At 34.9% G+C, this 22,348-nt stretch overlaps 2 protein-coding genes and 1 long non-coding RNA gene across 3 annotated transcripts in view; 2 read left to right on the top strand and 1 right to left on the bottom strand.

Moving 5' to 3' along the window:
* Window positions 1-22,348, top strand: part of LOC118266881 (caspase-8) — a 404,424-nt gene that overhangs the window by 242,685 nt on the left and 139,391 nt on the right. The window lies entirely within an intron of this gene.
* Window positions 1-22,348, bottom strand: part of LOC126912206 (uncharacterized) — an 87,155-nt gene that overhangs the window by 18,947 nt on the left and 45,860 nt on the right. The gene's annotated exons all lie outside the window — the stretch shown is intronic.
* LOC118266795 (mitogen-activated protein kinase 1) overlaps window positions 1-22,348 on the top strand; it is a 31,378-nt gene that overhangs the window by 5,492 nt on the left and 3,538 nt on the right. Inside the window, exons 2-7 of the mRNA XM_035580352.2 lie at window positions 11,062-11,188; window positions 11,268-11,378; window positions 11,748-11,882; window positions 16,798-16,914; window positions 19,505-19,672; window positions 22,032-22,220. Coding sequence (XP_035436245.1) covers window positions 11,062-11,188; window positions 11,268-11,378; window positions 11,748-11,882; window positions 16,798-16,914; window positions 19,505-19,672; window positions 22,032-22,220 — 847 coding nt within the window. The remainder of the gene's footprint in view (window positions 1-11,061; window positions 11,189-11,267; window positions 11,379-11,747; window positions 11,883-16,797; window positions 16,915-19,504; window positions 19,673-22,031; window positions 22,221-22,348) is intronic.

Raw genomic sequence — 22,348 nt, 5'->3', positions numbered from 1 at the left:
TCTAGTCATACAAATTTAAGTTCTCTGGTAACCGTAACGCGTATTGTACGACCTTCAGAGTATAGTCACTATTTCAAAGACTTAAAGCAATTAATTACAGAATAATTGCGTTAACTGTATCAGGCAGGCAGTTTCCATTCGGATAGCTTCGCTTTCATTGAATACCAAACATTCAAATTCCAATGTTAGGCAGAGATTTCATATTTTTGGGACCCTTATTTACAAATACTCATCCGAAGAAAATATTTATTTACGTAATACATTTCTTGATTGAAATCAACTGTGAAGACATGAATGGCATATCAAAATGGAAGTCATTGAAGGAGACTCATGTTCAACAGTGGACGTCTTGTGTGTGGCTGATCAATTCTGTAAAATTAAAGTTATGTACACATATTCACGTAAATACGTATATTATGATTGCCTAATTCTATACTTAGTTACTTATTGGAATTGTTTTACATGGGAATGGGAAAATATAATTGTTATGTCCACTATCCACAATAGGCAAGCTAACTGCTAATTAATTTTGTGGTTTCCATTTGAATTGGAATAGTACACCTATTATTAGTTAGCGACAATAAAGTAGGTTCACATCTAGCGCTCCAAATGATGTCAGATATTCGATACAGTATTGATATTTAAATAAACTGTTTAGAAGATGTCGTGCCAACTTAATTGGGGAAAGGCCAGGAAAAAGAAGACGAATCAAATAGTTGAGTGATCGGAGAAGTTTGAAACACACTTGGCTCAAATGTTGTCGCCCACCTTTTGATAGCTTTCGGTTGGCAAACAAACTCGGGAAGGAAAGTTTCATTACTTTTCTTTCAAACTCCGTCCCAGTTTTCGGAAACGGTAATTGAGTTGGTGCACTTTTTAAGGGCGATGTGCTTATTTCGTGTTGTTCTCTCAGTCTCCAATCCTTTAACTGTTGTTGGCGGCCATTGGCTTTTGTCCAAACAGAATTAGATAAGTTGGTTAGATTGCGTCCAGAAAAGATATTTGAACTTTTGTTTAGGATCCTTACAAGCCTTTGTCGCTTCGGAACGTGTTGGTCTATTTAAGTACGATTTTGTTACTAGGCAAGCTTGACTTTTGTTAGTTCAATGGAGTGTTATAAATGAAATTTTAGTTTAGGTTGAGGAATATTTCAATGGTCGGTTACGTATGTTTGGCGCGCGGTTCATCTCGCCAAGCTGACATAAGTTATTCCACGACGCTGCTCCTATCGCTGGGGACTTTAGAGTCTAGCTCACTGTCTCATAATGCTAAACGAGGCATGAACTCTTAATTAATTTCTCACTTCACTAGCTCTGCAGGGCTGGACTTGCACTGCTCCGCAAAACTACGTGGCCTTGAAAAGGAATGTGAGAAAAATTATTTTATTGTAACTTTCGTGAGACATACTAAATTAATTATTATGTTATCGGCTTACTCACGTACTCAGTAGCAGCGCGACAATCGCCGCGTCGTGTGTGTGTGCTCATATTCATGAGCAGCAGATTCCCAAAGCAGCATTCGCGGAATGCTGTTCATGAATATGAGCCTCAAGCATGGCTTGAAACTAGTCGAGTTCCTCGTCAAAACAGTACGTGAGTAAGTGAGAAAAATTATCTAAATAAACACTTGATACAAACAATTCATAAGAGTATTTAGAAGTATATTATAAATCCCACCCAAAACATAAATGTGAAAGGCTGCCAAGTTCGATAATATTGGAATGCTTCGCCTATAAAAGAAGTGAGATCTAAATAAGTACCAAGTTCCATACACAGACCTCAGTTAAAAATGATATAACTTGGCAAGTTTTCACACACTTTGTTATAAACCTACTAAAGGCAATGAGTCAAGTATATAATTATTTAAATACTCCATAGCACATATTACCAAGTAGGCGTTACACGAGCAATCTTGTGATTATTCCTCCAACAAACTATATTAGCCAAAGTTATAAACTTCATGTTTAATTTAATTTAATGAAGTACCTTATGTTGTAGCAAGTGTGAGCTCTGATAGAAGACGATGCTTCAGAGAAATCTTCTGCTTAGTAACCAACAATTATAGTTTAAATTGGAACAGACAGCAATGTAATTAAAAGTGATTATTACTAGTGCAGTTTGTTGTTATATTAGTGTGATTTATGGGGTTAAAGTTACAAGTAGTTGAATATAAACCTTGAATGAGAACATCACGAGGAAACTTGGGCTTATAATTTCTAATTATGAGTTTTAAATCGCCAACCCGCATTCAAAAAGCGTGGTGATTAATGCTCAAACCTTCTCCGTGTGAGAAGAGGTCTTTGGTCAGCAGTGGCCACTTATAGGCTGGTGATGTAATGATATGAACCTTAATACGTAAGACTGAGTTTTTAATATTAACTGCATCTTAAGTCTTTTCTTCTTTGTAACAATTTGAGGCGATACTTTTGGTCCAAATTAACAACCCCTTTTAGTCTCGTCTAAGCTGCGAAATACCGGCGTCGGAGCCTCGGCAATATTTGGGGTAAGACGGGTGAATTGTGTCAGTAGTTGTCAAAGCTTTGCCATCGTTGACCCGACATGTACCTGGACAGGTCGGACGGAACGTTGCTTAAGCTAACGTGGGTGTTTCCGGATTCTTAACTGACCACAGTTTCCATAATTTGTCTGTCAGTATTTAGAAAGCAGGTGCCTTGTGGCACACTTATGTTGTGTAACTTACTACAGTTTTATTTTGTTGTCATTGTGAACTGACTCAAATATTACTGTGAAGTTGTTAAGCACGTTATCGATGACTTATTCATGTCATATAGGCACTATGACAGATGATCTCACTTTTCTTTGATGATGTATTGTTTTCTTAAAATAGAAAAATGTTCTTGGATCTAACACGCCTGATTTAAGGTAGACACAGTGATTAAACGGAGGTTTAGGGTTGGTAGAGATGGCCATGGTATATTTTTGGATGTACTACAGAAATATCCTGTGGTTATTTTAACAGGACATCTGTCATTCAATGTAAAATTAAAACCGTTAAATGTTTTTCGTTGTACCAGAGTATATAAAGTATTCACGTTAAATGATGAATATCTCTCATCGTATTATTTTAACCGTTGCTCATTCTGCTAATTGATATAAAACATTAGACTTCTTTATTCTATCAGCGTTCACCATCACTACAAACACTGTAGACCACCTTTTTACACGATCGCTACAATAAATTAGCTTTAATTAAACTAAGTGCGGAATGTCCGCGTCCACCTTGCTGCGACGGCTAATGTCCGCCATTCGAACGCTGATGACTAGTTATTAAGGCCATGAAAGGCTTTGCGATGGGAGCCATTGTTCCCATTATCATTGGCCGTCTGGAATCCAAGCAAGAAAACGAGTGACATTTAATCAATTGCCTTTCTGGTATTCTTGTAAAGTTTAATGGAATTATGTATTAACGATGGTTGCTTTAATAACGGGGTCATGTTTTGTAACTGGATTTGGTAACAGTTAGTGCGTGGGCGCTGATACTTGCTAGTAGTGGCAGTATTTAGGCACCGGTGTGCCGTTTACGGAAGTCAGCGTGCGTTTGGTTCTGAGTCATGCGGATTGTACACTGTACTCTAGTACAGACTCATGCGCATGGCACTAGTTCAGTTTGTTTGTTTTATTTGACTGGCATTTGATGATGCTATCAGTTAGGCAAAATTTAATAAATAAAAAACTATGTGATGTTGACTTTGATAGGGTTCTTGTTTACGTTTGTACTAGCGGGTGTCCAAACTAGTTTTTAATAAGGAAAACGATATCTTATAATAATTTAAATATCATTGTCATGCCATGAATTGTTGTTACATAAGCTAACCATAGCGGTTGGCTAATAAAATAATAAGAATATGGTTACTGTACAGTGTATAAATTATTTCGTATAGTTAGTATAGGAAATCACTCAAAGAATTCTTTATATACATACATACATAACCTTACGCCTGTTTCCCATGGGGGTAGGCAGAGACTATGGAACACCAAGAAATCTTTTGTAAATAAGAAACAAAGTAGAATAAATAATAATCTTTTTCGGATAGTATTTCGTTCAGATACATTTTTTTTCGAAATACAAAATGGTATTCTCGTAAATTCAATCTTGTTGTCAATATGTTATGTGTCTAGTTAGGGAGTTACATCATTTATCGCGGATCTTTGTTTCTGATGATTTTTCTGGTAAAGCCTAATGTACAGAAATACAGACGGCAAATTATACGAAACCAGTTTATCATAGTCTCACTTTGTATGATCTTTTCTTACATTCGAAGGTCAAATTATACTGGATTGTATAGTTAGATGTGTCGTGTGTATGGATGCTACGGATGTCAGCTACGTGCCTCAACTGTGATCGTCTATGACGGCCATTGTTTATGAGTATTGTTATTCGTTGACTCATACATTTTTCGTCTAGGCTAGTCTAGTCGGCTAGCGTACAGTTTTATGAGTATAAATTGTTTTATGATGCATAGAAAGTATCTACTTTATTTTCGAATTGGAATTTTTGTTTGGTAATAAGTTCTATAGCTAACTATTTTGTTTATAGTTCTTACGTTTTCTAGATGTAGTGTTCCAAATACATAGTTTTATTGGTTTACTACTTGTTAGCTGTAGCGCTTTAAAGGGTGAAAATCATTCAATGACTTCTACCGTCTTGGGCGGGGCGAGAGGGAGTGTCAGACTCTTACTGATTAAAAACCACCTCGTTGCCACTTCTGCTTTTCGAGCCGGCGCCCCGGTAAACCCGCTAGGTAGTCCGCAGCTACAGAAAGCTGTAACGCTGGGTTTGCATCTATAGTGTAAACAAAGGAAAAACTTAACCTATGCTACCTATAATATTTCAGACACGAAAATTATAATCATAAATACATTCCGTTGGGACGTAAGTAAAAGAAGAACAAGCAAATTCACTTTCGGATTTTAATTATTTGCCAGGATTATGCGACCATATTTGTGTTAAAACAGTATTCAGGATATGTTAACGAAGGTAGGTAGAGTACTATAGATATAATGACAAATACTGATAAAGGATATGTCACAATAATTCAAAGATTTTCCTGTTAGCGGATCATTACTTCTAGCTGTTACATCAATATTATGTGTTTTAAATATACTATACATATAAGAAACACAGAAAACAGGAAAGTAAATAATTTCCACCAGTAGATGTATTAAATAAGGATTGTTGCAATGTAAACAAATAATTAATTTATCAAGCAGTATTAAACTATGTCGCCCAAATATGTTAGCGTCCGCCGTACGCGGTACTTGTAAGTAAAATTACTGGGGTTAACCAACTGAGCCCCGACAAGGGTTTGATGCGGGTATTACGTCCATACACCCCGAGATAATAATACACACATTATTCATTAATTACCGTTAGATTCATATTAGTGTGCCATATGAAATTATTGCTATAGACCAGTTTGGCTTTTATGGTCTTAGTGATAAAGCTCTAACTTGATCGGTTATCGTAAATTGATAATGGATTATCCATCTTACTCGTCCATTTGTCAATTAGTGGATAATTCATGTAATGAAGATTTTGAGAACTTCTCCATTAAGAAGGGTTAAGTTTTAGATATAATTCGATTTTCGTTAAGTTATATTAATGTCGGCTTCTTATAAAATAGTTTACTGGAATAAAAAATGATTTGTGTCTGAGGAATCTTTTGCGCCAAAATCTTTTTCTATTTATCTCTGTTCCAGAATTCTTCAAGATTAATGAACATTTTCATAAATTGGAGTTTCAATTTAACGTTTTCCAGTGAATTATGTTGTACGGGTAGCTATCAACCTATGTTAATACATAGTAAGAATACTGTTAATTAGATTCCTCGAAAGATACAAGTACGTACATGATTATTTTGTGATATCTCTGTTCACTGACTAGCTTTGTTAATCAAATGTACGAAAAGGGATGGATTCCAAGTTCCTCGTTTACCTACTTACATGTATGTTTGTATATACGAATCTGTGGCTTCACAACAACCGAAATCTTGCTAAACTTAGCAACAGATTTGCCTCAAAAGCTTATTTACCGGTACAGAGGGAGTATGTACAATATAATGTACGGATAAGTTTCTCTACACTGCGTCCTCGCTCTTGCGGAACAAGGAGCTAAAACATTATTGTAGAAAAATGTAGGAACCGAGGACCCTTTGTCTTCCTTCGTGGAAAAACGAGTGCCAACGTTATGTTATTGGAAAATTACTATAAAAGGGAGCTTATAAGTACCGTCTTAAACCAACAGTTATTGATAAGATAATAGCCGATGACGTGGGGCGTTTGAACACTATAAATTTTGCTATCGCGTGGCTCAAACAGTGCCATTTACGGGTGTGGCATACGAAAGTAAAAGTAACGGCCCATTAGGGTTCACGTTCGGTCGGTGGCAAATGCCACTTTTATGAGGTCATTAAGGAATATGAAACGAATATTCATGGTGTGGTTTAGTAAACATGTAGAAAATCTCTTTGGCTTTATGATATTAAATAATATTTCGCCGCTATATGTGTACTCACAGCTGTGTTTATTAAAATAACTGCCTCCTAAGTGCTCATAAGCGCGTCCATGCGAAGAATTACCTTAAAATTATTCCTTCAAAATTCTTTGAGTTGTACAGACTCGGTAGAAAGCTCTTATAACTTGGGAATAATAAAAAAAATCGAAGTTTCCTTCAAAGAAAATCGCGTGTGTTTACCTTGAAAATCATTCACTAGAAAGGATATACTCGATGAAAAGGGTGAATCGAACATCATATTCCATTACAGGTAAATCCAGAAAAATTCCTATACACGTGTTAAGATAAGGTATACAAAAAATAAGAATGGATGATGCTCATCATGCTGGGTCTGTTTACCGCCCTCTTGGTGATTTCAGACAACTTTCAATTACATATCTCAGTACGTATAGATATTTTACGATTACAGAAAAAAGCCATTATGGAAGTCATTGAAACTTTGTTGATCACAAAGATTTTTTGCTAGTTAGTGTCTCAGCTAACGATAATGAGCGAAACTTAAAGCTAACTGCTAAAGTGTCGTCATATATTCTCCTTAACTGCGCACTAACTACAACTTTCATACAAATTTTTTGAACAGCAGATTAGTTTGATGTTGATTTTTCCCCAAGTTTCTGCTGCATTCGCTTGTACTTACATCAAATGGAAATTGAACGTTTGTACAATTTTAGTGGAGTATGTTACAAAATTGCGTCGAAACTAAAGTTTTTTTTAGTTTTTCTGATGTTAAAACAAAAATATGGCAGAAAATTAAACTTCATTCCATTTTTCTAGTAGTTAAGTGTATCTATTTGTACCAGCCCGCATCATACCTATTCAATATTTGTTGTGCAGTTGCCACAACCGTGTGACGGGTTGTGAACAGTCGCAATAGAGTCCATATTCACACTAAACGAACTGCAAAATAAAGTTTGTACGGTCACTGGAACTAAAATGGCGGTTCATTGCGCGGAAGTCGCTAATTCGTCCTGCCACAAAGTGCTGCAGCTTAAGTTTTTAAACTGCTCTTGATATTATATTTTATTCTTATTCTCTTTTAGGTTCTGTGTTATAAATTGTAGCTGCCCGCTATGGCTTTGCGGGATAAACAAGATGTATGATAGACGTTGTTGTTATGAAATATCTGGGACACTGGGTGAAATGTTGGGTAGTTGTTACGACTTATCATAAAACTGAATTGCTTCTACAGTTGTGTTAAATAAAAATCCTTGTGTATTTTTATGATAGAGCAATGTTTTAAGCAATAAATAAATTATATCGTGTGTCTGTCCTGAAATATTTTACAATTTTATTTTTACGTTTCCAGAGGACTTCGAAATTACATTCGGTTGACAACAATCGCTATTTACACAGTTACCATATGCCATAGTTGATATTCTTAAACTTCAGTAATAGCAAACTGTCCTAAAACGTATAAATCCTAATTCGTATTTAATTTGAAACATTTTTTCGACGTAGTCTTTGGATCGATAGAAGTATGGATGATTCTGTTAATAACGCATTAATTTAACCATTAATTACTGTTTGATAACAGTGTTGACATTTACAAGACCTTAATTATGGTGGCTTGTACCTTTCACTCAGAGGACTGGGACCCGGCAACAGTTGTGGGAATAATGTCTATAGACAAATTTAATTAATACAATTATACGTTGAAAGAGGTCAAAATCGAGGCTCTCCGTGGAGCCTCTAGGCTTGCATTATAATTGTTTTTTCTTGTTTTCGTAGTTCCTTTCGTAATAAAAGATGGATAATTTACTACGCAACCTAATACAGCTTTTAAAATGTTACCCAGAAACTACTTACTTAAAAAGAAAATATTCCTATTTCTTGTTTTCTATGGAACAAAACTATACTTACTATAAACTTTGAATTAATTTAACCTAATTAGTCATTAAAATAACCGTCTAAATTAGGACCTTAAATAATTTTTATGTTTGACGTCGAGAAGTTTTTCAGCCGTCTCTCTTATAATTATGTAGTTACGTACTTAGCGAGGTTAATTTTTTAGTAGGTAATAATTTTAATATGGCGTAGACGTAGACTAACTAGATTATAGAACGCACATTTTTAATTAACTAAATCGACATTATTTTAATGAATCGTTTTCCTAGTAACTAATAGTGCTGTGTCAGATACTATGGTGACTCATGGTAAAACGTGAATACATTTACATTATTTAAATTAGCCATGGTCCCTTTAGTATAGGCACTAAAGGCACTGCAGATATTTTAGTTATGTCATTAGTATCTTTTTAATCGAATTATATTATCAAAATTCACTGAAATATTTTTTTATTAGAAGACATGTTTTCGAACATATTATATCCATATAATGTTGATTAAACTGTGTTGATGGCACAAACGAAAGGAAGGTAATATGAAAATTGTTATTATTTTTGAATACTTGGAATCCAGAGTTTTATCAGACTACCCAAACAGAAGAGTTAACGATAAATGGCTTGAAAAAAATGTAAAACTCCTTTGATATTTTAGGGCGAGTTTGTAAAGTAACTGTTATTTCATCAAAGCAGACGTAACGGAATAAAAATTACTGAAATAAAGGAACATGAAAGATAAATGTTATATAACTTTTTTATTGAAATATGTTACCGCGAAAACCTCCCATTTCAAGTTGGGTTTTTGAAGGGATTATGTGAAAAGTTACGCAGAAATCCCCCATTTTGGAACCCGTTTAAAAAACTCTTCTATAACAATTTAACACTTTGTTCTAACTTTTTATGGCCGTTTTGCAACTCACGTTAGGATGATAGGGGTTTTGATTTTAACCTCGATGTTTTTTGTCGTCGTAGACAAGTGATTATACTTCTAACTCCTATAAGGATATCAAATTAAAGGGATCTCAAATTGAGACATATGATTATGACAATGTTTATTAAAGTAAAATAAATAAATAAATAAGTCACCATCACTTAAATAATGTAATGTTATAACGGGGCTGACATTTATTTATTTAATTTTGGGTCGTTTCGACTGTCACATCTCACAGCTATGCGGTACCAGACAAACACGAATCAATCTATGATTAAACTGATACAAGAGGTGATATGATTATATTCAGTTCGCAATAAGTGCGTCATGAAATTGTTTTGTTATATCCATCCATTAATATTATGAGTAAGCTTGCACTTACCTAAGTACCTATTTGTGTATATTGTTATTAATGAACCGTTATCATTATCTTTCGATAACTTCATTGCTTATATTGATTACTTGGTATTACGTCTAATCAAGTGTTTTTACTGCTTTAACTGAGGTTCATATAATAACAGTTATTGTAAACAATTTCTATTAGTTCATGGATTATTACTTACCTACAATACAAGCAAAAATACTTTAGTTTAAGCAAACTAAAACTTTAGATCTAATGGCGTTTTAGTAAAAAGTTTGTTTAAAATTCGATTAGATATTTAAGAATCAACAAACTGTTTTGATGTCGAAGTTACGATTATCGAGCACGAAGTGTCGGTAAGGATATCGCAGCCTAACAAAAAGGTTCGAAATTCACTGTAAATTGAATAGTTCTCCCGTTATCCACAATTACAGGAATAACATACCTAGTATGGAGAAATTGATTGCTTTGCTATAGGTACCTACTTACACTTGGATTGTATTGCAATTCACAGTCAACCAGGAAAATTAAAAGTTTTAGGTACTGTACCTACCAATACTTAGAACTTCTATGTGTACTTACCATTTACCTATTGTAAGTAGGTAACACATAAGGTAGCACATTATTGCGAATCACTGGAAAGAACGGCTATACATCTGTTTTCCTCTGACGTTGATTAAAAAATATTCCGAACCTTACCAGCACATGTTATGGCTCGCACATGTTTTACCATAACATTACGTTGTGTAATATATACATAAACAAAATAAGATTATGGCACTGTACCTATGTGTGCTCATTCATTTAATAAATTCAGACTTTCGGGTACCTTACGGTGGCAGTTGGACGATATTTTTCGATTGGAAAATGTATAAGAATTAAATTCGGGTGTAAAGAATAACAACATAAGTTTTCTAAGAAATAGTCAGTCTATATTATTTTACCGAATACTCAATATCAACCCTTATCGTAGACTTCAGATAAGTGAGGCTAAAAACTTCCCTAAGATTAATCGCCTAGTCAACCTAACTCACCTACCACAACCTTTTGGGTCTCAATTTAGGCTACGTACCTACCATTGTCAGAATCGAAACCCTTGGCAAAAAACCTGACCCGAGAGCAGAATACCCGTGGCCCTGTCCTAAATAAGAGAATAGGCAACCAGGCAATATTCTGCTAAAATGATATTTAAACCCTGGCAACCCTAAACCAACCGTGACCTTGATGTGGGTACCGAAAATCTGGGTCGAGCTTTTTCCTCGGAGATACGAAAAAATATAACAAAAGGGCTCTATGTCATTATTTATCAATATGAATTATGTTTGAACAGCCACTCTGAAATTGTTAGGTACAAGTAATGTGTCCGTTAGTAATTTATTGTCTCTATTGTTTCAGATCCGCGCACGACAATATAAAGAAAACGAAAGTTGCCATCAAGAAAATATCACCGTTTGAACATCAGACTTATTGTCAGAGGACGCTAAGAGAAATCAAAATCTTAACTCGGTTTAAGCATGAAAATGTAAGATTTATATTTTCTTATTAATTGGCATTCTTTAACAATAGTTTGCTTTGTTTTTAACAATATTGTTCTTTCACAGATAATCGACATCCGAGACATTTTAAGGGCGGAAACTATAGACTCAATGAAGGATGTTTACATCGTACAATGTTTAATGGAAACAGACCTTTACAAATTGTTAAAAACACAGGTAAGGGACAGCCGTCGAACTTTGCCGAACAACTTTATCGACATAAGAGTCATTAATTAAAATTATATTTGTTTCGAACTCTTAATATAATTAATTTCTTTAATTAACACATCAAAATGTTCAATTAATTAGTTAGTCCCGCTCCAGATGGTATCTATAGAAATAATTTGTGAAGAGCGTCTCCCTAAAATTCCTTCCACTCCTCATTGTTCGGTTTTATTTACGTCTTACTCTTTGATAGATTAACTTCAGAGTGGATAAGATATTTGATTGCAATTTGTTCACAATTTATTTTATATTATATTATTTTGCAATAAAGTCGACATTCTATTGGAGGAAATTGGTTTTAAATGAACAAGTTTGTTTCAGAAACTAAGCAACGATCACATCTGTTACTTCCTGTATCAAATCCTCCGCGGGCTGAAGTACATACACTCGGCAAATGTTCTGCACAGAGACTTGAAGCCTTCCAACTTGCTACTTAACACAACGTGTGATTTGAAGGTAAGATATTAATACTCTCTGACGTACGATGTAATTATATGTAACATGTACCTATAATCGATCATGCTGGGCTATTCTGTAACTTTGAATTTGAAAGATTGAAGTGAATTCGATAGCGGTCCGTTATGTCATTGGCTGTGAGAATAATCTCGACCAATGACGGGCTAGAATGCGATCGAGTATAGTTACTTCAAAAGTACGAAATGATAGTTACAAAACAGTCTAGTTTACTGAAAACCTTTTTACACTACTTTCGGTGGCCACAAGCAAGACACAGTGTATTTTCTATCGTTGTCTTATACATACTGGGATAAGAAAGGTTAAGGCCCGCCAGATGGATTACACCTGCAGTACTCCTAGTCGATAAAAAAGGCTTTAAGCTAATTTAAATATCAAAGTTTTTAATTTTAGCGTTAATATAAATAGGTTTGCCTCCCTTACCATGGGACTCGTAAAGTGACTGGCTTTAATCACATATTTATGTAGGTATGTGTCTAACCAAATTCGCTTGTTAGACACGTTTATACGCAATTAGTTATCGCGCGGAATTTATTTATACCTGAGAAATCCAAAGATTGTTCTTAACAAACTTCATCTGAAACGTAATTTCATTAAAATTCCGTAACAATAACTTTGTTCGTACCTGAATCACGTTGTACAGGTACTTTTAAACTTTATAAAGGCTGGCTTGGAATTACGCAAAAAGTAATCTTAATAGAAAACACGATTTTGTGGTTTAAGACAAAGAAAGTTTGTGTAAGACTTTTGCGTTTTTTTTTATTTATGGCAACAATAATCACTTTGCTTGGTATTTTACTAACTTGAATGTCCCTTGTTTTCTTTCTTACATGATTCTTTAATTTTCTTGGCTTCGATGTTATATCTTTCTTGTATTTCCTCCATCAGATATCATCATTTCATGCACTTTCTTTTACTCCATATCATTCTTTTTATTTCTCATTCATTTCGTAGCAAAGTAGCTGTGATCATGTTAATTGTAGCGACATCTAATAAATAGATCTTTACTCGTTTTCATTTTTCATATTTTCTGCAGTATTTTTCTCTTTTAATTACCATTAAGAATGAGATGCACCTTTATGTTACATAATCTATACTTATAATAAATCTGTAGAGAGTTCAATTCTGTACATGAAATATATTTCCAAAATAACTATCAGCGGGTGATTAGTTATCGATACTGACGCCAAAAATGCAATCAGAAAAATTTTTGTCTGTCTGTCTGTCTGTCTGTCTGTCTGTCTGTCTGTCTGTATGTTTTTTATAGAAATAAAAACCACTCGACAGATTTTAACGAAACTTGGTACAATTGTTCTTCATACTCCTGGGCAGGTTATAGTGTACTTTTCATCACGCTACGATCAATAGGAGCAGAGCAGTGAAGGGAAATGTTGGGAAATCAGGAGAACTTACTCCATTTTTTAAGCTTCCGTCGCGTATGCAGCCTTAATGGTTAAAGGTACACAGAAATAATGTATGACGGAAATGTTCTCCTTGACATTATTATGGAATCTTCAATGAATTTAGTTTCATTATTATGGATTCTTCAATGAATATTTCTCTTTGAAAAATGTATTATTTTGCTTATTACGAAATGTATTTCGATATTTTATATACTATTGTAATGCAAAGTATGTAAAATATGTATAAACAAAACTAAAAGTGGCCAACACCAGACCGGCCATTTTTTTCGAAACAACAATCGTTTGAAGTTAAAATTAGACTAGATTTATCAGCTCAAACTGTGATATTTGTACATCATCGTAAAGCACAAATCTTCTAGTTTATTTTGATGTATATATAACACTTGCAAGATAAATTAAATAAAACTGTAGTATTTACGACATAATTGTTGGAACTCACAAAAACACTTCAAAAACGAGTCAACTAACTTTAAAAATTTATATTTTGTTTGTCAAAGCATATTACAACGCCATGTCTTATTTTTTCGTCGAAAAATTTATTCAGCTGTATAGATAATCAGTCAAAACTCACCAAACAAGACCGTATTTTAAACTAGGAGTTAAACAGAACTCGTCACTTTGGATACTATAGTATCCATGGACGTTAGAGTGGATAATGAAATAATAATACTCGTATACGTCCGTTCAAGTACACACAATACTAGCTTACTAATACTGGTAAACTGGTATTGTGTGCACTAGGCATATACACAGAAATAACTAAGAACAAAACGACGGATATTCGTATTGTCATTCAGCTAGAACTCGGCATTATTGCAAAGCCATGCCGACCGCAGTATTGTGGTCTATGCATTGTAATGCTATCATTTATACCTGACGTAGGCGCAATATGCCGTATTTACATATACCCCTTTACTAGTGACAGTTTTGTTATCAAGTTACCTATATGTTACCAATATGATAGTTTTACTAAATATTGCCGGGTTAATCAAAAGGATTCCCGCTTAGGTTTGTATTTATTTATTTGGTACTGCTTTAAATTGAACTATTGTATGGTATGTATAGTATACAAGATGCGAGCTTGCCTTTCGCAAGCTACTTACTTACTAATCCTATAATACATTGGAAACGAAATGTTTAAGAAATTCCAGTGTACGGCACGTATAGTCAAGTAATATTTGTGCTCACTTTAGCTTGTAAATCGCCATTTAATTTGACACCGTTCAAATTTCAAAGTACATTTCCGACTTTTCCATTTCTGGTATTGCGATCACGGGATTTTATTAAAATTTTAGAGAACGATATTCTGTGAAGGGACTATTGAACTAGATTGAACTAGTTTCGATATAAGTATTGACTATTTCATTATGTGTATTCTTGTTGTCCTTTTATTCTTCTTAGCTTGAGTTAGTGTTATGTCTGTACTTTAGTTTTTTTTTTTTTTTTTTTAGAAAACCTAGATATATTTTGAATTTATGTCGAGAGATCTAGTGCTTCGGCACTCGCTCAAGTTTCATTCATGTTCATCCATAGGGATCGAACTCGATTGTCCACTAAAACGAAGAAAGATCGCGAAAATTTTTATAAGTATTTCAAGAAAATTCTATCATCCACGAAAACCTTATTTTTCTGTCGTTTATCAGAGCTTATTTTTTCCACGAAAAAGGAGGCAAAATAGTGAAGAAGCGGAGAGTATTAGTTTCCTTAAGTTTCGTAACGATTAGCGGTATCATACATATGTATACGTATAAGTTTAAGCTTCTCCGTCTTTATCTTTTACTCCAATTTCTTGGTTTTCACTCTACTGTCGTAAATGTAGTACTAGGAAAGTAAAAGCTACGCTTCAAATGACGAAATTATACCCATACAAACGTTTACGATGTTTGTTAACCTTCTGTATCTATATCCAGAATATATCGTCACCTCTTTTTTATCCCCGAAGGAGTAGGCAGAGGTGCACATTATGGCACGTAAAGCGACTGTACAATGTACACCCACTTTTTACTGTTGTAAATCCCATCCCATAGGTGGCGAGCCTATTGCCATATACCAACCGAGCACATTTCCAAACTCCGTGCTACTATTGTGATTTATTTTGAAAAACCGAAAAGAGCCCAGCACCTCTTCGTCCGACCCGGAAATCGAACTCGAGACCCCTTGCCCGGCAGTCCTACTTGTAACCACACGGCCAACGAGGCATTCAATCCTATATCCTAAATATTTTGACTAATACCGACCATGGACATGAGACCCTTTTCCGGGAACCCCTAAAGCCCAAACCCATCAAATTCATTATACCAACGCCTCAGAACTCGTAATCATTACACAGATGTGCTTAAGGCTTATGGTTTCCCTTTACGAGCCATATTAAAAGCTTGCGTGCCTAATAAAATGAGATTTGCATAGCACTTTGAATTCTCAATTAATTGTCACGAAATTATTGTGGAGTAATGTGGGGACTAATAGAATTATGCTTATAATGGAATAGAGTATCAGTATGTTTAGTAAGTAAGTCGTGTCGTGTCACGTTATCGGATTTATGATTTAATAGTCTAAAGCTCGTTTTCATCAACGTCTACTAAATTTTAAAGAACCCTAGAGCTAAGATATAACGACATTTTGGTTTTCGCCATTATGAGTGATACGTAACAGTATAAGTAAATAATTTAGGAGCTAGGTACGTCACGCTAAGTAAGTTTTAGTTAAGGGATGACTTAGGGGTGCTTGGTGACAACAGCCATTAGAGTTTTAGACTTTGGACTCTAAAGTTTAGAGAGACAAAGCATTCAAACATATTATTATATACGTACACACTAACAATCTCTAACCATATACGTACATAAACCAATTTTTTTCTGACATAAGAAAATCTCTTTAAAATCCGTTCAGCAGTTTTTGAGTTTATCTCGTTCAGACAGACAACCAAACGCAACGAGGTTTATTGTTACGTCTTCAATTCTTACCTTAAATTAACTTACTGAATTTCCGTTCGATTTTCCAAGTAAAAGTAATAATGTTAACTGAGTAAAAAAAGGTGAATTTTATCATTATTTTGTTACCGAGTCCCGTAGCCTTTGTTTGCTATACAATTCACTTTTCCTAGGGATGTCGGAAAAGACGCCAGGGACGCGTTCCGAGAGAATACCTATGAATATTTTATATAGGTAGGTACTGCTACTGATAATAATATACCGGGTACTATAATTCCCTTGGCGTGCCCGATGGTAGTAATAAATATTTTTGTTTAATTTGTGGCCTCACAAAGGACTGTAAATATTTATGGGATACAAGAAACGGTCTTGTTCTGTATAAATTTCCATCAGCAGAACTTCATAATAATGCTGTTTATTTCTTCATTTTCACGCTGAATATGAAAGGAAGAAAACTGGGATTATAGCTGTTTTGTATTTGTACAATTGTAGATAAACCTTGTGATTTGTACTTGTAAGCTCATGAGAAACATTTGTCAACAGATTTGCGACTTCGGTCTGGCACGTGTAGCTGATCCAGATCATGACCACACTGGCTTCCTCACCGAGTATGTGGCGACTCGGTGGTACAGGGCGCCGGAGATTATGCTTAATTCCAAGGTACGTAGATTCAAAATTCATTGAACGATTTTTCACTATTTAACGTTAGTAGATTCCTAAACTCCATGATCGATATGACCAAACCGCAGCTCGGTTCATCAAATCCTTTATAGCAGAAACAACAAATCATTTACCAACCAAAATAGTATTTCGACTGTTTAATGCGATAACGGGAGCTTTGAACGATAAAATACCCCAAATATAGTAGAACATTTCAATTTATGTTTGCAATATATTGCGGTAATCAAAACCATCTCGGTGTTTGAGCGGTTTTGATAATACCTACTCTATTTTAGACAACAAAAGCCAGTGATCACAGAGGAATCCAAACTTGTCTGCTGTGCCTCCGACCTTTTTGGCTATTGACAGACTGGGAACAATACAACGTCTTTTGTATGGTTCCGTTCCCCATCTATATGTTCCCGTCATTATTCCTCGCCATTTTATCAAGCCTCTTCAGCAATCGTGCTTTGTGAAAGAATAAAAAAAACCGGCCAGGTGCGAGTCGGACTCGCCCATAACATAACAGCAAGTAGATGACATAATATAAAAGTTATAAAATAACTTGGTTTTACATAGTGTTTGTATGAACGACAAAGTTATATTTGCGGTTTTTGAAAATGTTTTATTTCTTAAAAACTAATAATGATATCTGGTTCAAACCAATTTTCGTTGTTAGTTTCTATTGAAATCTACAACATATATTTTTTTTTAGTTTTTTCACTTTCTTATTTTAAAAGTTAGAGGGGGACACTCATTTTTCCACTTTGGAAGCGTCTAACTTTCAAACGGTTGATTATGACGAAAAATGGTTTTACGAACCTTTTTTGTCTTTTTTAAAGACCTATCCATAGACACCCATCACGAATATGTTAGCTGAAAAAAAAATGTTTTTTGTATCAGTTCCATGTATGGAGTGCCCCCCTTTAATTTTTTAATTTATTATTTTTTATTATAATACTAAAAACTAAATTCGAATAGCGGTTACCGAAATACATCAACCTACAAAGTTTCAACTATGTAGACCCAACAGTTTCGGAAATAAATGGCTGTGACATACGGACGGACGGACGGACAGACAGACATGACGAATCTATAAGGGTTCCGTTTTTTGCCATTTGGCTACGGAACCCTAAAAATTCATGAATATTATCAAAATGTATAATTCCGTTAAGTGTTCTAAAAATCCGTTTTTATGTTTTTAGAATATTAATCGAATTCATAATGTTCGCATAGAAACGGAACAGTTCTTAATATTATTCTATGAGCTGTGAATTATTTATGAGTGAAAATAAATTATTAATATTTAGTCCTATTTGTTTTACTACCTACTATTCGACAAATGGGCAATTCTAAGAAATGTAATAGCGTCTTTTTGACCTGTGTTACGTTGTCTACGAAGTATATTTTGTGCATTTTTGTAACGAATGTGTAGATTTATGCATCTGAAGTATGTACCTACACTTACTAGATCTTTTTAAATAAAATACTTTTCTTTGAGGAATTGATGATTGGTAAATTCAGTCGGAGAATACTTTCGGTCCCGAGTTCTCCGGGCGACAAAGCTTCTAGAATGGTGTCAGCGTTTTTTTGAAATTAAGATCGGCTTAACGGATTTGAAGCGAACGAGAGCGAAATTCTCTATTCGAAGATTTTATTGAAACTTTACAACTTACAATTACGTAGCTGATATGGCGACGTATCAAGCGACGTATCATACCGTTCATGACACTTATTTTTCTAATAATTTAATATAATATTTATGTCACAACAAGTTCAACTGTGTCAATTGAAGAGTGTTATTTAATAACTGCAAGTGTGTCTTGAAGTTATAAAATTTTTAGTTCCTTGAATCATAATTCTGCTCACTCTTGCTTTTCCAATTTACTTTCGACATTGGCAGAATAGTCGACATCGGCTCAAATTGCCATTAAAAAAAAGTAAAAATGTATCATGGGTTTATCGTGCAAATATGTGTAGGCAAAAGGTATAGTTATTATAATACATTCATATATAATGTTATACGCGGCTTCAGAAAGCTACTGAAGGCACAATTTTCCTTACGATTAAGTATTATTAATGTATTCTTGATGTTAGCTATTTTCTAGCTTCTAACATTAATACGGACTTCGTTTATTAAAGTAATTATATGCAATTAACTATCGTTATTAGCATTTATATCTCCTTACATTTAAAAATAATGTGCGCAATTTTATATAATTCTACAATGACGTAGTACAGATTCCTTGAAGTAGAAATCATACACTCCCTTGGTTTTAACTCCATAAAGCTAGGCGCCTTTTAAAGGTTAGGTTTTACCCCGTCGACAAATAAAAGTAACGTAGAGATATTTCTAATTAAGTACCTAAAAACTGTCTGCTATCTTAAAAACTGTCCACACAAAAATAATGTTTGTCATCGATTTGTTTACCAATAGCCTCTTTGTCATAAATCCGACGAAGTATTATTACAAAACAACATGCGAAAATCCTCCGTGTTTATGTAACTTTCGTGAAAAACTATTTTTACCTTAAATTCTAGATCTGTTTGTATGCCTTTGCCTGTCTTACAGCCCTAACCTTGTCCACAGGGTTACACCAAATCGATAGACATCTGGTCGGTGGGGTGCATTCTGGCGGAGATGCTGAGCAACCGGCCCATCTTCCCGGGCAAGCACTACCTGGACCAGCTGAACCACATCCTCGGGGTGCTCGGCTCGCCCAGCCAGGAGGATCTTGACTGTATTATCAACGAAAAGGTATATTTACATCCTTTATTTACTAACTTTCCGCTTCTGGCTCCGCTGGAGTAGAATTTAAATTTCTCAAGTAAATCCTGATCCTGTAAGAATATTGGGAAAATCTTTCTCTCTGAAAAGTTAACAGTTGAAAGCATTTTTCAAATCAGTCATTAGTTTCGGACACAAACGGAGAATTTCCTCTTTATATTAGGGTTAGATATGCTTTAAGTAACAAAGGCTTTTAAATTTTAATAAGATTTAATATGTAATATAAGATTAAAACAATTTATGAGAAAACTCATATTGTGCTTATAAACGTGACGAAGACGCTACGAAGTATTGTAGAAGAATGTAGAAAATAAACCATAAAGTTACGGTACAATAAAAATAACAATAAGAATTGCACTGTGAATGCTCACCCCACACTAAAAGGGGATCGCTGCGTTTACTTGGCTTAGACGTTAAAAATATAAGCTCTTGTTTGTATATCTTCGTATGTATTGTAATAATACTGCTTCTTAGATTGCAGACTGCAGTGTACGGACACATATTGCACTTTTGTAATTAAATCTGAAATCTAAATAAACACACTAAGCCTACATATTACTTAGAAGAAGACGACTTGTAAAATAACCCATCCACTATTTACTATAGAAATCAAGGCATACGAAAAGTAATAAAACCCCTATTTTCCGGCAAAATTTCACCCCATCGATATTGCGGGTATTAGTCAGGGAAAGTAAATGTAGGTACAGAACTTGTGTCAACGCGACAAGCTCGTGAAATTGGCTCGTGTTCAAACCCTTCGGTCAATGTGTACTTAGGTCCCTCTCTATACACGTGAGCTCAACTGTATGTACGTATCAAGAGCAAACGCCAGCAGGTCAACTGACTCCAATCGGTTTTTTTTATTATAGATTTGTAATTTTATAAGAACGCTATAAAGTTGAAAATCCTTGACATCTTACTGGTGCCACATAGACCAAAAAATCTGAATTAAATTAAAATTATCATCATCAGCAGGAAGACATCCACTGCTGAACAAAGGCCTCCCCCTTAGTCCTCCACGTAGAACGAAATAATACGAGATCATAAGTATGAACCTCGGTCTTGGTCCGAAACTTGTCGAGCATCTTCGATCTTTGTTCAGTTACAAGGAATGTACCGTTTAAAATAATATGGTGATTTTTCTCTACATATAAAAGTAATATATTTTTGTTAGTCGTTACATATTATACTGCAGGTGTACCCCTCGCCCGTAGGTAACAGAGCACAAATACGTGGACAAACATCACCTTTGTTTTGTTTAGTGATGTAGTCAAAACACCAAACAAAGTCACAAGTGTGGCTTGCAATTTGTGACCGGCCATTGTTTATTTGTACCTAATAAATACATGTAGAATGACGTAGGTTCGTGCCGTACCTGCATCTAGATGTCGGGTATCTCCTTTTATTGTTTTTTAAACATGTGGAATAAGGTTTTATGGATTACTGTTGGTTAAAAATAAGCAGTTTTCATTTCTCTTATACATATAGACTAAAAAACAATAAGAGTCTCCAATTCCTCCAACCAATTTGATTTTTTTTTTATATTTTGAAAATGATTTTCTGTTTCTCTTCATATTTTACGTAGCGCCATGTACTAGCCGGTTTACACTAGGTGTTTGGTCACCCGATCTTTACTTATTCACATTGTCTCCTAGATTTCGGGCTCAATCAAGCGGGCAATCGGGAAAACTTTACGGTTCCTTCTTGGTACACGTCCCTGAATAAGATATGAACTTTGACCATAGATTCAATTTAAGTCGGTCGCAACGAGTTTTCTCAATGGCGGTGCCCCTTTTTGTGGTGATCTTACGCGATAGTTTCGTCGATTTCTTACCGAATTCAATGATTTTTGTTTTTTGTTAAAGGCCCTTTACTGTTCTTGGAAACGGCTTTTATACGTTTGGGTTGGAAAGTAACTGGATGTGAGAATAGAAATGTTGAAAATTTCAACCACATTATGTTCGATGTTTCAATTTTGCTCTTTTCACATTGATTTCAGTTTGCAAATATTTTATTACTAGCTACTTCCGCGCGGTTTCACCCGCTCTGCTTGGCTCCTATTGGTCATAGCGTGATGTTTTATAGCCTATAGCCTTCCTCGATAAATGCACTATTCAACACAAAAATAATTATTCAAATCGGACCAGTAGTTCTGGAGATTAGTGCGTTCAAACAAACAAACAAACTCTTCAGCTTTATAATATTAGTATAGATATGTTAAGAAGCGGCGCATACATTTTTAACAAAGCAATTTACGCAGGTTTTTTTTTATATAGCAAATAAGAAATATGTTTTGTTTAAAATGCCAAATAAAATTCCGTTCCTCTAGGCTCGAGGCTACTTGGAGTCTTTGCCGTACAAGCCTCGGGTGCCATGGGCGGAGCTGTTCCCGGGCGCCGACCCTCGCGCACTCGACCTGCTGCACCGTATGCTAACCTTCAACCCACACAAGCGCATCACCGTCGAGGAGGCGCTTGCGCACCCCTACCTCGAACAGTACTATGACCCCAACGACGAGGTATGATTTGTACAAGATAGTATTAGTAACACACTATTTCTCAGTATCGTTAACTTTGTTTTAATCTTTCGGTGTTTAAAGGATTTCTGGTTTCGTTACTTGATTAAACTGTAAATTATCTAGTATCA

The sequence above is a fragment of the Spodoptera frugiperda genome, chromosome 23 (assembly GCF_023101765.2).
Source record: "Spodoptera frugiperda isolate SF20-4 chromosome 23, AGI-APGP_CSIRO_Sfru_2.0, whole genome shotgun sequence".
Taxonomy (NCBI): domain Eukaryota; kingdom Metazoa; phylum Arthropoda; class Insecta; order Lepidoptera; family Noctuidae; genus Spodoptera; species Spodoptera frugiperda.
The sequence above is the reverse complement of the archived record's forward strand: the minus strand, read 5'-3'. Positions and strand labels throughout refer to the sequence as shown.